This window comes from Macrosteles quadrilineatus, unplaced genomic scaffold (assembly GCF_028750875.1).
Source record: "Macrosteles quadrilineatus isolate MER2022 unplaced genomic scaffold, UCM_ALF_1.0 Scaffold_7__1_contigs__length_78375512, whole genome shotgun sequence".
In the NCBI taxonomy this organism is placed as follows: domain Eukaryota; kingdom Metazoa; phylum Arthropoda; class Insecta; order Hemiptera; family Cicadellidae; genus Macrosteles; species Macrosteles quadrilineatus.
In genome coordinates this window covers 26,096,959-26,112,262 of record NW_026542600.1, presented here as the reverse complement: position 1 = coordinate 26,112,262, position 15,304 = coordinate 26,096,959, and the positions used below count along the sequence as shown (strand labels likewise).

The 15,304-nt window shown below is 35.2% G+C and overlaps 1 protein-coding gene across 1 annotated transcript in view; it reads right to left on the bottom strand.

Annotated features, from left to right (window-relative positions):
* Positions 1 to 15,304, bottom strand: part of LOC128997873 (neuroligin-1-like) — a 129,324-nt gene that overhangs the window by 76,973 nt on the left and 37,047 nt on the right. Inside the window, exon 2 of the mRNA XM_054423651.1 lies at positions 3,297 to 3,544. Coding sequence (XP_054279626.1) covers positions 3,297 to 3,407 — 111 coding nt within the window. The 5' untranslated portion in view covers positions 3,408 to 3,544. The remainder of the gene's footprint in view (positions 1 to 3,296; positions 3,545 to 15,304) is intronic.

Sequence of the window (15,304 nt, the reverse complement as noted above, 5' to 3'; positions counted from 1 at the left end):
ATTATTCTTGAAAATATTGTCAATATTACCTAGATAAGTTTAAATCCAAACAAATACCGATCTATGAAATGGATATTGGTCATAATGTGTGCTTTGCTGCATCACGGTACGACGTGTCTCAGTTATTCTTATTCTCCCTAACAACTGTCTAAATCGACATTTTGATAATTTTATGAACACTTTACTTTCTTTTATGACTGAAGACATTCAAATTATTATCCTTATACAAGAACTAATCAATGCCAGCAAAACATTGATCTAAAAAACTCTGTTAATGATGTGATATTTCGGGAAATGTTCATTATGCTTTGCTCCAGTGCAGTGTGTATAACATTTCTAATTCCCCGAACTGTTATATTAACTGTCTAATTGACAACAGTGCTTGGGGTGCATAAACAATTATTTGCACTTCTATGTGATTAACCGATATTACCAGTGTATAGGTTTAACTTTTGTTAGCTTTGTTACTTGTTTAGCTATGACAAACTAAAAATATAAAGTAATGGACCAGCGAATTTAACGCAATTATTGTTTTGCAAATTAAGAACTGGTATGGTGTTTTGATTCGTGATTTTATTTACATTATTTACTTTATCTGTACACTATCAGTTTTTAAGATGTACGCTTCGTTATCTTTGAAATATTATTTTTAAATGCTGATATAGTTATTGTTGTTTGGAACTCCATTGTTTGTACTAGTTGCAAATTTGAACAAACAAGGAGTATGAATTATTTTAAGACCAAAGCCCTAAAGCGAACAAACATTTAAACACGGAGGTTAGAACTTTTAACAATTAGGTTTGGTTAAAACATAGTAAGACAGCAGGTAACCAACAGGAACATTCGCGTATATAATATGGAGCTTTGTTATTCCAAACTAACTGTCTGACGTGACATCAAAGGAGAAATGTGTACCGTCAAAAGAAGAGCGAACTGGATAATGGACTTATTTAACTACCTTCGTGGCCAAAATCCAATTTATACTTACGTGTAACGCAATAGTAAATAGCCATCACAACTCAAAAGATACTTCATCATTGACTATTTATATTCTTACTAATATTGCTACACAATCAATATAAAGAAATATTGATATTAATGTTTTACAAGTGATTTCAAAGATGCTGAACATATTTGTTATGAAGGTAAAGTAACCTTTCTCTTGGTAGAAGAGATCTTGAAACAAAAAGAAATCTAGAATAAACAGTACGCTGTCCAATTCCTTCGTTATGGAATAAATTGTACCTTGTCAAAAGGAAACAATGATATAAGTCTTATTATGTAATCTTGTCAAGAACCCCTTACATTGTTTATTCCTTGTTATGGTACATTTCACTGTGGTAATATTAATACATAATTTATCTACCAACATATTAAAACTACTTATTCTTATTAAGAATAATTGTACATTGAAACTTTTGATAAAACTGCACTTATAATGTTGCCACCTTCAAAACAGTACATAAATATAGCAGATAATAATTGATTATCAATTTCGATCGCACTTTCATATGAGATGTTCTTGATCAAAGTGTTATCACACGTTTTTCACTTAAGAGTCTTAAGAGGAACTAAGCTTAGTTGGCTAATTAGTTAAGAATACTGTACATATTTTGCTCGTGATCATAATAGTTCGTGAAATTTCTAGGAAACTATTTTAATTTCGATTTTATGAAATCACAAAACAACAAAGCAGTATCTGTGATTTTTCCCTAAGCTTACGCCAGAGAATTAAATCTGAATGTCCTCAAATAGATGTGTGTCACAGGGTTTTGGTGAATAAATTCGCTAATAGATTTCGGCATCTCTTAACAGAATAAAAAAAAAAATATAATGAAAATTAGTCAATCATAATTAACACTAAATATCAACTCAACGACAGGTACTTGAATGGATACCAAAAGATCAATTAAAACGTACATCAAATACCATCTACTCAGTTCTTTGCACGATGACATGAGAAAAGATCCTTGCAACCAAATTTAAAACCTTAATTGTCAATTACGACTACTCACCCCTCTGACTGGGTCTGTCTGGGTGTCTACTATACGTGAGCTGTAGCGAGGGCCCGACTCCACAGGCCCCACTAGCTACGTACTCTATACTCTAAGACTCACCCCTCTGACTGGGCCTGTCTGGGTGTCCACTATACGTGAGCTGTAGTGAGGCCCCTATTCTAAGAGCCCCACTAGTTCACTAGCTACGTACTCTATACTCTAAGACTCACCCCTCTGACTGGGCCTGTCTGGGTGTCCACTATAAGTGAGCTGTAGCGGGGCCCCGGCTACACGGGGCCCACTAGCTACGTACTCTATACTCTGCTACTCACCCCTCTGACTGGGCCTGTCTGGGTGTCCACTATACGTGAGCTGTAGCGAGGGCCCGACTCCACAGGCCCCACTAGCTACGTACTCTATACTCTAAGACTCACCCCTCTGACTGGGCCTGTCTGGGTGTCCACTATACGTGAGCTGTAGTGAGGCCCCTATTCTAAGAGCCCCACTAGTTCACTAGCTACGTACTCTATACTCTGCTACTCACCCCTCTGACTGGGCCTGTCTGGGTGTCCACTATACGTGAGCTGTGGTGAGGCCCCTATTCTAAGAGCCCCACTAGTTCACTAGTTACGTACTCTATACTCTGCTACTCACCCCTCTGACTGGGCCTGTCTGGGTGTCCACTATACGTGAGCTGTAGTGAGGCCCCTATTCTAAGAGCCCCACTAGTTCACTAGCTACGTACTCTATACTCTGCTACTCACCCCTCTGACTGGGCCTGTCTGGGTGTCCACTATACGTGAGCTGTAGTGAGGCCCCTATTCTAAGAGCCCCACTAGTTCACTAGCTACGTACTCTATACTCTGCTACTCACCCCTCTGACTGGGCCTGTCTGGGTGTCCACTATACGTGAGCTGTAGCGAGGCCCCTATTCTAAGAGCCCCACTAGTTCACTAGTTACGTACTCTTTACTCTGCTACTCACCCCTCTGACTGGGCCTGTCTGGGTGTCCACTATACGTGAGCTGTAGCGGGGCCCCTATTCTAAGAGCCCCCCTAGTTCACTAGTTACGTACTCTATACTCTGACACTCACCCCTCTGACTGGGCCTGTCTGGGTGTCCACTATACGTGAGCTGTAGCGAGGGCCCCAGCTACACGGGGCCCACTAGTTACGTACTCTATACTCTGATACTCACCCCTCTGACTGGGCCTGTCTGGGTGTCCACTATACGTGAGCTGTAGCGGGGCCCCAGCTACACGGGGCCCACTAGTTACGTACTCTATACTCTGCTACTCACCCCTCTGACTGGGCCTGTCTGGGTGTCCACTATACGTGAGCTGTAGCGAGGGCCCGACTCCACAGGCCCCACTAGCCACATGGTCGCCACGACACACAGCCACGCTGCCATTCCACATCATTCACGGCCATGCTTCTTCTGTCCTCTGTACTCCAGGCTGCCCATCACCACCAACTCATATCCAGTCCTCTTCTTTCTCTCCGAAAATACTCCTTTAGCATGACACTTCGTCCATCGTGTTTCAATGCCTGTAAAATAAACACAACTATACATATACACCTCACTAGAAATTATATCAAGATCATGGGTGTTTAAACAACAAATCCTTTTACCGTTTAGTAACGGTGATAATTATACGTTTTCACTAATGGAATAAGATGAAGAAAAAGATAAGTACCTATATAAAATGTGTATTCTAAACCCTTAACGGAGATATTTGAAGTGGTTTATATTATGCAATACGTTTTTCGACGTTATTGGCGATTGCTTGTTTATCTTCATTCGCACATTTTCATAAAATTTAGTAAAGACTTTTATTGCCTCATTTGCTGTTATATTTAAGTACAACTGTTTTGTTGTCTTCATAGGAGCAAACCCAACTAATCATTTGGGCTTGGATCTAAAGTTGAAATTCCTCTTATTATGAATTTGTTTAAATAAATACTGATGAAAACAACACACAGTCTTGGATCGTAATTTTGTTGTAGCTAGGACATTTTCAAATCTTTGATGGAGTAGGAAATTTCCTAATTTTATTTTTTTTATATGTGTACACCAAAATTAGTAGACCTAGAATTAGTAGATTGGGACCTAGAGCTGAAGTGGAACCACCATCCTGAGTTCTACCCTTATGTTTCCCCCTTCCTTGCTACATATTTAAATGGTATTTGGAATAATTAGGCCCACATACACACTTACCAGTCAGTTAAAAATGGAAACAACTCATACTACTTTAAAACTATTTTTTACTTGTTCTATACAAACATAACAGAATACAATATTGTTAAGTTGTTAATATTGGTTGGGTATAGGTAGTCTACTCAAATATTTGCAATGGTTAAAGGATAGTTTTATAAAGTTAAATACCAGAAAAGGCACGGTTAATTTAAGGACCATGTGTATATGAGTTTCATTTTGTGATAATTTGACGCATGTCAATGCCAGGAACTTCATCAAGGAAAGTTGACGCAGCCCATCTCCGTTTGAACGGGCATTCATCAGGGATGCAGCTTGACCCTAATCCTTTTTCTTTTGGCGTTGGATAAAGCTTTTAGGAGGACAATTGATGGTAGTTGACGAGGAATTTAATGGAGACTGCACAGACGTCTTGAATATCTGGATTATGCAGATGATATATACCTGCTTTCACAGAGATACACGGATATGTAGTTGAAGTTGAATACGCTGAAGGAAGTAGCTGACGCGGCGGGACTTAAAATAAATAAACGGAAAACCAATGTTCTGAATATGAATGCCGAAAACAGACACGCTCTAAGCTACGATTGAGAAGAAATAGAGGAGTCGACACGTTTTCTTACTTGTGAAGTGTTGTTTCAACAAATGGAGGAGCTAATGATGATATCAAAACTCGCATTAAAAAGCAAACGCCACCTTTGTACAACTAGCTGCAAGTGTTCATCAATAGGTGTATTCGCCGCATCATGAACATTAATTGGCCAGAGATCCATTACAAAAGGAGATTTTTGGAGAGAGAAAAAGCCAAATTCAGGTCAAACTGCAGATTCGAGAGAGGAAGTGGATGTGGTTAAAACATACACGAAGGAAGTCAGACGGAACCATTGAGAAAGAGGCACTAGATTGGAACCCGCAAGGTGTCTGAAGAAGAGGTCGACCCTAAGAAACCCGGAAGAGGACCATTATTAAAGAAGCAAAAGGGGTTACCAAGACTTGAGGAGAAGTTAAGGCACGTGCTGGAGATAGGGGCTAATGGAAAGCTCTTCTGGATGTCCTATGCTCCCATAGGAGATAAAAGGAAATGAGTCAAAGTAAGCCAAGTGAATTGGAGTGATCTAATTGAAAGGAATGCTACCATTTATTTATTATTTTATGAGACAGCATTTTACTTCATTGTTCATATTTAGTTTAACAACTAAACACATCATATTAGTCAATGAATTACTTTTGACTAACTATATATCCTCCAGCCTAAATGACCAGGGTTATTGGCCTTGATAATTTGTATTGGCTTTATAAATTCTGCAAATAAGTTTTTACCAGTAATAAAACAAATTTTTAACTTATCAAACAAATTCAGATTGTTCAAATAATCCATATATTTATAAATAAATATCTTAATCGACCAATTTAAATTGAGTTATTGACATTCATACATGAAGGGTTCAAAGAATAGATCAAATAATTAGTCATATCAATCAACAAATGAATATGTAACACTAGATTTCAGATAATTATGATAAACATAATTTTTTTAAACAGTGTGTGTGTTTATGACGAGTCCTGGACTTTTCTTTTTCGTTTAAGATAATATGTACTATTATTTTAGTTACTGACAATTGATTTTATGGTTAATCAAATTTGCAATTGGAGTTTCTGAACTACTCTGACTACTCCAAATTAAAACTTAATCAATTGTGTAATTGAGTACATTAGATGTTTATTGAAATGAAATTATTTTTCATTTTATTTAAAACAACAATGCAAGTTGGGGGAAATCGTACCAATCTAAACATCTTATAATAGAGAGAGGTAAGCAGATGTGTGAGCATAGTGCTTGCCTCACGATGTGGAGTTTTCTGGTTCGATCCCATAACATAGTCGGAGACCTTTTTAGTGGTTGAAATGTCTTTCATTTTGGTAGCTATTCGGTTAATAGCTACTGGGTTTCAGCCCATTTGTTTGAGTAAGTCGGTGGCTCCGTCGGTAGCGTCACCTTTGTATAGTTCGGCCGCTTAGAAAACGACCTGCGCTCTAATGCTAAACCAATGCTGGAGGAGGTCGCTTTCTAAGCGGCCGAACTATAGTAGTTCACCTTTGTACTGTACCGGCTCACTCCTTGCTTTGCTGTAAACGATCCACGCACGGGCGCTTAGTCTATGTGGCCGGGCAAATGCAAGGTTAAAAGAGGCCGCCAACCTCTTTAAAAGAAAAAACCCCTATCTTAAACAGCTGGCCTTGGTCAGTAGACCCTACACAAGGCTTTTCGCCCTTCCTGTGCTCATCATTTGGGGGAAAAGCCTAACTCGCGTCCCTTATTAAAATATTGATGTAGGAATCTAACTATGATTACAGAGTCTCTGGTGACATGATTCAGTCAAGTTATCCACAAGTGACCTAAATTGATACATTTCATAAACACATCTACTTCTCAAAGCTCAGTAAAATAGATGTGGCATTTAAGTCCAAATTTGAGATACATTGTTGATAAGTTATGATAACCGTATCTAAAACGGTCGGTTTATACCATCTTGTCAAGTGTAATCTAAACCGTTCTGTTGATTAAATTAATGCGGAGACAGCCACCACTCCCCCTTCCCGACCCAGCCCCTTGTGGCCCATTTACCTACACACAATTAGTTTTACACCAACTTGTACTTCTCTGGAGAATCCCGACAAAGTTTAAGATTATGAATAAATTACCCAAGTTATAAGCAGGATAATGTTCAGATTGATTACCATTCTTAATTTTGTTTCCTTAGATGAAATAAAATGTCTCGTGTAATTTATATCTATTCTATCCATGGAACCCTGGATTCTAGAACTTTGAAATTATATTAGGTCCACGTTTAATAGTTTAGTTACACTAATTTGATAAGTTCTCCAGTTCCAATTCTATTTTGGACCTCAAAATTAGTGAAGAGGAAAATTAACCATTATATTCTATTAATTTACCATTTCCTTTTTTATAGACTTCATGCGCCATGAAATATAATTTTATGTAAATAAAATTTTATTTTAGATATTGTTGACAATATTAATACAATTTTCTATAAAACTCTTAAGCTATTTAAAATATGGCAAGAGCAACAATAACAATGCATATACAAAGATTAATAAAAAAGATTTTTACGAATTTCCATATGCATTGTGTTTATTCACAATTTCACTTGGTGGGCAAAATAATAAACAATTGACTAGTTTGTTCACAGGATATCCAATATAAAAAGGGGTTTCAGAGTATTTATTAAGCTCCAGACTAAAGTAAACTATACATCAATTCCAATGTAAACCTCCTGTCGGCCTTGGAACAGAGAGTGAGCTACTCTAAGCTTAAGGTGTTATCACTAGCATATACTTAAACATACTTAAACTATAACAACATTAACCTATTGGTCCCATCACATATTATAATTCAAACAACTAATATATAAAATACCCCACCACAGCAAACCTGCAGACTAAGTGAATTTAAATTTGCCTGATTGGATTTTTTACTAAAATATTTTCATAAACAAGACATATTTATTCCTTTTCCGGTAGAATTAGATTTAATAAGTGCTTAGCATTTCTGATACGGGGAAGGTAAAAAAAAACTTTTTCACCATAGTATAGAATGAAATAAATAAATTTGCCTAATGTATACAACATTTCATAAACACGTAAACGACAACATTTTTCTTTTTCTCCTGGTTTACCATAGTTCTCCTTTGAAACATAATTATACTAATAATTTAAATCTTATATTGCCTTGAATTCATACGTTGTTGTACCAACTATGTTTTTAAATTATATCGCTTTCATCAAAGGAATTATTTAAAAGTGTGTCATAGTATCTCAGAATTTATATTTATTATTTAATAATTTTTATAAGTTTTTGGTGAGAAATTTACTTTTGCATCACTGTATTAAAAGTGACATAACACTTAAATTCTAATTCTAAACTCATTGTTAAACCGTTTTGTCCTTCCTTTTCATCGTTAAACTGATTCATCAGAATATCAACTCTGAGCCACTTTGTTGGAAATTTTATTTTCTCTTGGAAAAAGGAATTCTTCTGAATCTTAACCTTTCTTCCATGAAAATGCATTTCTTCTCCTACTTCAAAATGTATAAATCCTATTCAACTTATCAGTTTCTGCCTTTCTTATTGTTCTTTTCAATTTTGTTTAAAATAGAAAGGAATATGAAAGAAAGTATTAAAACATAATTCCGTCTATAGGAATATTTAGTCTCGTTTTGTATTTACGATTGTTATTTTCATTTTTCGGAAAGTCAAAAACTGTATGTATATTCAAATAATATTGTCTCCACAACTATACTAGACAGAGACAGTGTATTGGTTTGATTTGTTTAAGTCGGTTGGATTCCAGTTGTAGGATCAACAAATAAAATGACTTACCCAATCCATAATAAATAAAATATTCGACGTTTATTCGACGTAAAACTCACCTCAAGATATAGTTTTCTGAAAATTGTATTCCTTTGAATTAATGACATCAATAATTATCTCTTTAGATAAAAATAGGGGTTTTACACGTAGTCGAAATGAAATCCCAAACAAATAGCAATAAATACTGTATTTGGCCAAACTGTTCTGATCACATGGGTCACAGGGTGATAGAGTCCTTATTTGGCTGCGAAATCAAAATAAAAGTTCTACGCACTTCACTTAATACACATAAACAAATTATAACAATAACTATTGGTTCATAGCAAAACGTAAGAACGTTTGAGATCGTATTTTCCCATAACATTGTCAGTACATGGGGGATAGGCTACTAAGCCTGTTATTGGATGGATATTGTTGTACGAACTGAAAAGTCAGGAATCATGAAGTAAGCTCTTACAGATGATGAGGTGCAGTGACAAAACTGCAGAGTGAAGCAATAAAAGCCGCCCAACAATAATAACAGTCTATATCTGACGCCGTTTCTGGACCACTCGGCTGAGATTAATTTATTCCTAATCTAATTTATTCCAAGAGAAGGGGATCGACTGGCCTTAGCTAAATTCTCAAGCTTGCCTGATGAAGTAAGACAATGGAAATTGTGATTACACCTAAAATTAACACTAGTTTACTGCTACAGTTTATGTAAAGCTATTAGCCGACGATAATGTAGTTCACAAGTGCTTTCGCACGGCTTATGAATACGAGTATTTTATCGCACATACAGTCGTAAGTTTATATGCGAGGAAAATCAGTTTAGATTGGCTACTTTAGATTTTATGACTGAAACTTAAACATTCAGAAGCGTTTTTGTAAACATCTTTTTTACTGGCATTAGTGACAAAATGTAATCTCCTTTAAGTTTATACCAAACATCTAAATTAGGGCGAATTTCAAACGGATGTCTGGAACACATTGCACATTATTTATTGAGAAACAATTGCCCGAGTGGAATGCAGGCCTTATTTCCTGAAGGTTTAGGTTCAACTCCCACCAACCACCAATGGCAATTTGCTATTCACATACGACGTTCGGTGGTTTGGAACCTACAGTTTTTGGTCACGCTAAAAAGTAAAAGAAAGGTAGGCATTTAGAGACGCTGAAATTCTACCCCCGGATATTTACCCCCATGAAAAACGCCTACGTCATTTTGATATCACGTGTTGGGCGGTAGATTTCCGGCCGCGAACTTTTAGGAAGGATAAATTATTATTTTTATTTAAATCAACTCACATTTTACGGTTTACTTAACAGTTGTAATTAATCAAAATAAATCAGATACCGGAATTTTACCCCGGGAAATCTACACCCGGACATTTACCCGCAGAAATCTAATCCCAGAAATCTTCCCAAAAAAAGTACACCCGGAAATCCACCCCCGGACATCTACCCCCAGAAATCTACCCCAAGTGGTCAAATCAGATATTGTCAACCCTGGAATTCTACCCCCGGAATTCTACCCCCGGAAATCTACCCCCCGTAACGTGAAAGCCTTTGTGTCCGATTATCTGGCCACTTTTTATTAATCAATTGTAGTTCAAAAGATGTATTATTTATAACCCTTTACTACAAATCATAATTATTCATTGTATGTAATGCGTTAAGGGATTTTTCTGAACCAACCTAATTGGCGGCCGTTTCGTTTTAGCGAATTTCCTTATAGGGAAGTAGTTATTACCGTAGGTGGCACGGTAAGAGCTGGAGCCGGGACCGATATAATTTTTCATTTTGAAGTCCCTAGAGGCCAAAAACACAATTCGTTAAAATGTTTATGGTATGGTAGCTGTATGTATACAGGGTGAACAACTTAACTGTGTCACCGTTGTTATCTCAGAAACTAATAGAATTAGAGAGAACATTAAATGGGGAACTTCAACTAGTTGTTAATGAAATTAGAAAATATGAATTCCAATGTTTAAAAAATGGCCGCCATTTTCCAATATGGCGACTAACTAAAACTTCTTATGGGACACCCTGTATTTTTATGATTGTTTAAGATTCTAGGTGCAATTTTAAGAATTTTTTATTCTTGACATTTTCTCTCTAAGCCTACTAGTTTAGGAGCTACAGCGTGTTAAACTTTGAAAAAAGCCAATGACAAAATGAAAATAACAACGCTATAACCACACGGCAAGCTAATTTTTCAAATTTTAACACGCTGTAGCTCACTAACGAGTTTTTTTCATGGGAGTAAATTTCTAGGGGTAGAAATCCGCTACCCTGGCATTTAAGACGAGTACTTATTAAAATATTTATTTTGTATATAGCCAATAATACTTTAATACCTGTTGTATGGTACGCTTTAGGTTTACAATTTGTATAAAATTATATAGTTGAAACTCCTTTATTTCCAGGGTTTATTTATCTTATTTGACCGTAGTGATGGTAAAGTAAGTTTGATTGTGTTACGATAAAATGCAGTCTTTAAAATCTGACTAATTATCCGTTAGTTTTAAAATTTCGTAAACCCCTATTCAATGGGGTTAGTAATAAAGTTTGTGTCAGATATTTCTTGGTAAATTACAATATACCTTTCATTATTATGAACCCTATTACAGTATCCCTTATAAAAGCAATATCCTCTTTAGGAAACGCACTGGGATATTAGATGGTAAAAGTTAATTCAAAAGCAATATAGCTCTTTGATAACTCATTATTGAACTTTAAAGAATATTAATATCAGATTGGCGTTGGCACGTAATATTTGATATTGTTTTACGTAAATAGGATCCCATGAAGGAGAATGTAATGCACTTTTTATAAGTAAAAGTAAAACTATACTGTATATTATAATTGTTATCTGTCAAGACACTATGTCTGGGTCACATGTTTAACACATGTTGATGTGGTTAGCAGAAATAAGTCATTCTGACCCTAATTTAGGTCAAATGGCTCATGAATACAGTTTTCAAATGCCAAATGAGAAGACCCAAGTAAATATGACTAAGGTTTTTCATAACTGGAATACTGTACAGCTACCCCACGGGATAGAAAGACTAGGGATAGACATGGCACGTTCTGTGCCATAAAGAACGATTTGGTCCTTCGAGGAGAATAACTGACGTCTAGGGTTTCCTGTCAAACCCTACCTACTTCATTGAATGATTCTCGAATATGATCATAGAGTTGACCTAAACTTCTACAGGAGAACGCAATTGCAGGGAAGCAGTTCATATCATACCGGGTCAACATTTTATTATGCCTTATCAAAATCTTACAGTTTTTGAGTGTTTAATCTGTTCGTGTAATTTATTGCTAGAATGAATTTATGTTATTATTGTTATAACCTTTAATATTATATGTTTTTATAAAACAAATAATTAAGTAATTAGCTAAAATGGTTTCAATTACCATGGTCCTTCAAATGCCCTATTGCTTCGAGTATAGATTCGAACTGCTAGTGTCCATCTTCAGTTGTGACTTTTACGGTTACGTTTGAAAGTGAATGGTGATTGAAAAACGTTAGCTTGATTTCGGCGATCAAGAGGATTTTACAAAATGAAATAATCCATTTAAATTTATGAACGTTCCTATACCAAAAACATTACAAATTAGTTCAGCCGTTCAGAGCAAATAAATTAAACTATACGATTGCCTTCTACATTATATTAAAAAGTATTGGGTTTTCCTTTCCGTGTTAGTTTTGCTCTTCCCCAACCGATTTTCTTAGTTTTCGTCTAAAATTAAAGGTACGCACGCACAGGTTTTGCCACCAAGCATCGGAATTAATTTATCTGAGTATATTTTGAGTTGTGACTTCCTCCCTGTACATTTCTTATGGGAGTTAATTTTTTTCCGAGTTCGTTTGGCTCTTCTACCCGACCGATTTTCATTATTATTTTGGCCTTTAATTAAAGACATGCATGCACAGATTTTCCATGGAACGTTATCATTTGTTTATCTACTGTATTACTCGACCAAAAAAATAAATTAGATTTTTTCGAATTCTTACTTTATTTAAAGATGTATTTCACCAGTTCTAATTACATTATCCTATACTTTTTGGTCTAAGAACCTTTGGTGAAATACCAGTTTTCATCTGAGCTATTGATGATTAAGATCGGACGTACCTGAAGCACGCTGCTGAATCACGAATCAACAATAATTGTAATTATTGTAGGACTTATCTGCAATCAATGATACGTAACTCAATTTTTATTTTAGTTATTTTATATATCTTGGTCTTAAAATACTCCTAGAAATAAAGGCTTTCATTTGAGATATTGATCGTTTGAATTAGTTAAGTTCAATATACTGGATTCCTCAATCAAAAAACATAAATTTGATTATTTCTCGCCTATGGAAATTAATTTTAGATATATTTACTCAATTCTAATTACGTTATCCTATATGTTTTGATCTAAAAACCTTCGGTGAAATACACTTGAGTTACAATTTTTTTTTATCACTCATTTGAACTTAAATAGATAAATAATTGACGTAAACCTTGAAAGTAACCGTCGATTTCGACAGGTTTCCCCTAGTTTTTCTAGAAAACATTCATATACAGGGTGTCCCGTAACTCTCTGGACATATGTATATAGCGTTATTCCTTAGGTCAAGACAAACACATTTCACCATAGGAACATGGGTCTGTGGGGTCTAGTTTACTGACTGTCGGCATTTATGTGTTTTTTACAAAAAAACGAATAACTCCTAAATGGTTTGAGATACAGCTTTGATATTTTACAAAAATGTTTATCTTATTAAGATCTTTTATCGTTAGAAATTATACTAAAAAATCATTAACCGTTTCAAAATGGCGGCCATTTAAAATATTTGATGCCAAATTTCACGAAAACCGTTAACTTTACAAAAAAAGTGCAAGTGACAAAAAAGTTTGTAAATTTTATGTAGTTTTCAATGATACCTTATTTGTTTAGATTGGATAAATAATAACAGATAAATAATATACATATGTCCAGAGAGTTACGGGACACCCTGTAGAAACCAAAATCCAGCTGTTTTAAAAAGATAACCGAGTAATACCAATCAAACACAGCGAAGTAAACCTGAAAGTAATTCACGCATGATTGGAGTATAACAAGTAGATTTCCTGACCGGATTTGTGCGGTGTTTGGAGAGTCGTTCACGGACGGTTAAGTTATTAGATACTATACAAAATGACAGTGTTTACCCTCTGTTGAATCGTCTAAAATATTCATCAGATTATTATAAATATTTTCACCAGCATAATATTTTTTTAGTTCAATCTTTTGAGGGAAATGATTTTTTATGGTCATTCTAGATAAAGCCTTAGCCAACTGAGCACTTGCACCATCTTTGGTGTGTTTAAGATTATGTTCAGAATAATTGTTTCAATGAAATATCTGATTGAAATCGATCCTGATTCTGTAGCGAACTTCAAATTTAAATTATTGACTAATTTTTTCGTTTGATCAAATCCTCGCCTTTGAGAGAAATATTTTAACCATTTGATAACCACATTGAAAACAGCATTTCTATGTGGGTTTTCTAAATAACAGACATAAATTTCCGGATAGACCTACATAGGAAATATTATATAAGCATACAAATCATTGATACTCTGATTATGTACCTGAATGGCTATTTTAGTAATACAATTTTCCTTTTATCTATTATTTGTACCGAATGGTCGTTTAAATAAATTACCCAAGTCATTTTGCGTTCAATTTAATATTAAGGGAAGGTGTTGTACCTTGGGATGACATTTTTGATCATGATATTTTATTGGACCATTTTAGTTTTTCCTCCAACCACTTGGACCACTCTCATACTGTCCTATTGTGGCTTAGGTGATTTTTTTAGTCCGCTAAGTAAAATGTATCTTAGGTATTCGTCTTAGTTCTTCCTATTTTTTTTTTAATTAACGTTAGAGAGTTTTAAGTTAGTGTAAAAGAAAACTATACTAATTTTCTTGAAATAGCAAATAGCTTAGTTCACCAGACATAGCTTATGAAAGAGTTGTAAGTAAAACTGTAATACCTGGCCATGTGTTGTAGCTTGGGACTTTCAGAGGTACAATATATCACTTTATGGCAAACTTTTTGTTCCTATCTGCTTGTAAATTAGTTTGTATTGTAACTAAATGCGTGTAAACTTATGAGAAGTGTTAGTAACCAATTATTGTGTTTTCTTATACTGTGCTACGAAGCAGAGAGGGAATGAATCGTCAGATAATTGATATGATCGAAAAGAGAAGAGCTTTTGTCGTCTTATGTAAAATACTGCCCACTAAATGCAGTTGATCATACCTATCACAAGACAGATTAAAGATCTACTGCAAAGAGCCATGATTATTTGATTACCAACGTCAAGGTAGTTCAAGATTAAATAAATCTACAATCTGCTTTATTTTCAACAGCTGCTGGTTGTTGTAAATCCTGCTATGCCTCTTAAAGAGTCCATCCTCTTCCAAAGGCAGGTCCAAGAATACAACAAGGGAAGGGACACAACCTGGGAAAAGTAGATCGTTGACAGACACACCTGAAAAGAATTATTTAAGTCCCAGGCCTACGACAATATCTTATTGTTATAAAGGAAACTCTCTGAAACCAGTATAAAATCAATATAATAGTATATATTGTCTAGTCTATGTAGAAGGTAAAGGATTTAATTGGAATTTCAATCTAATAGATAAGTTAAAGTTACCTATAATGTA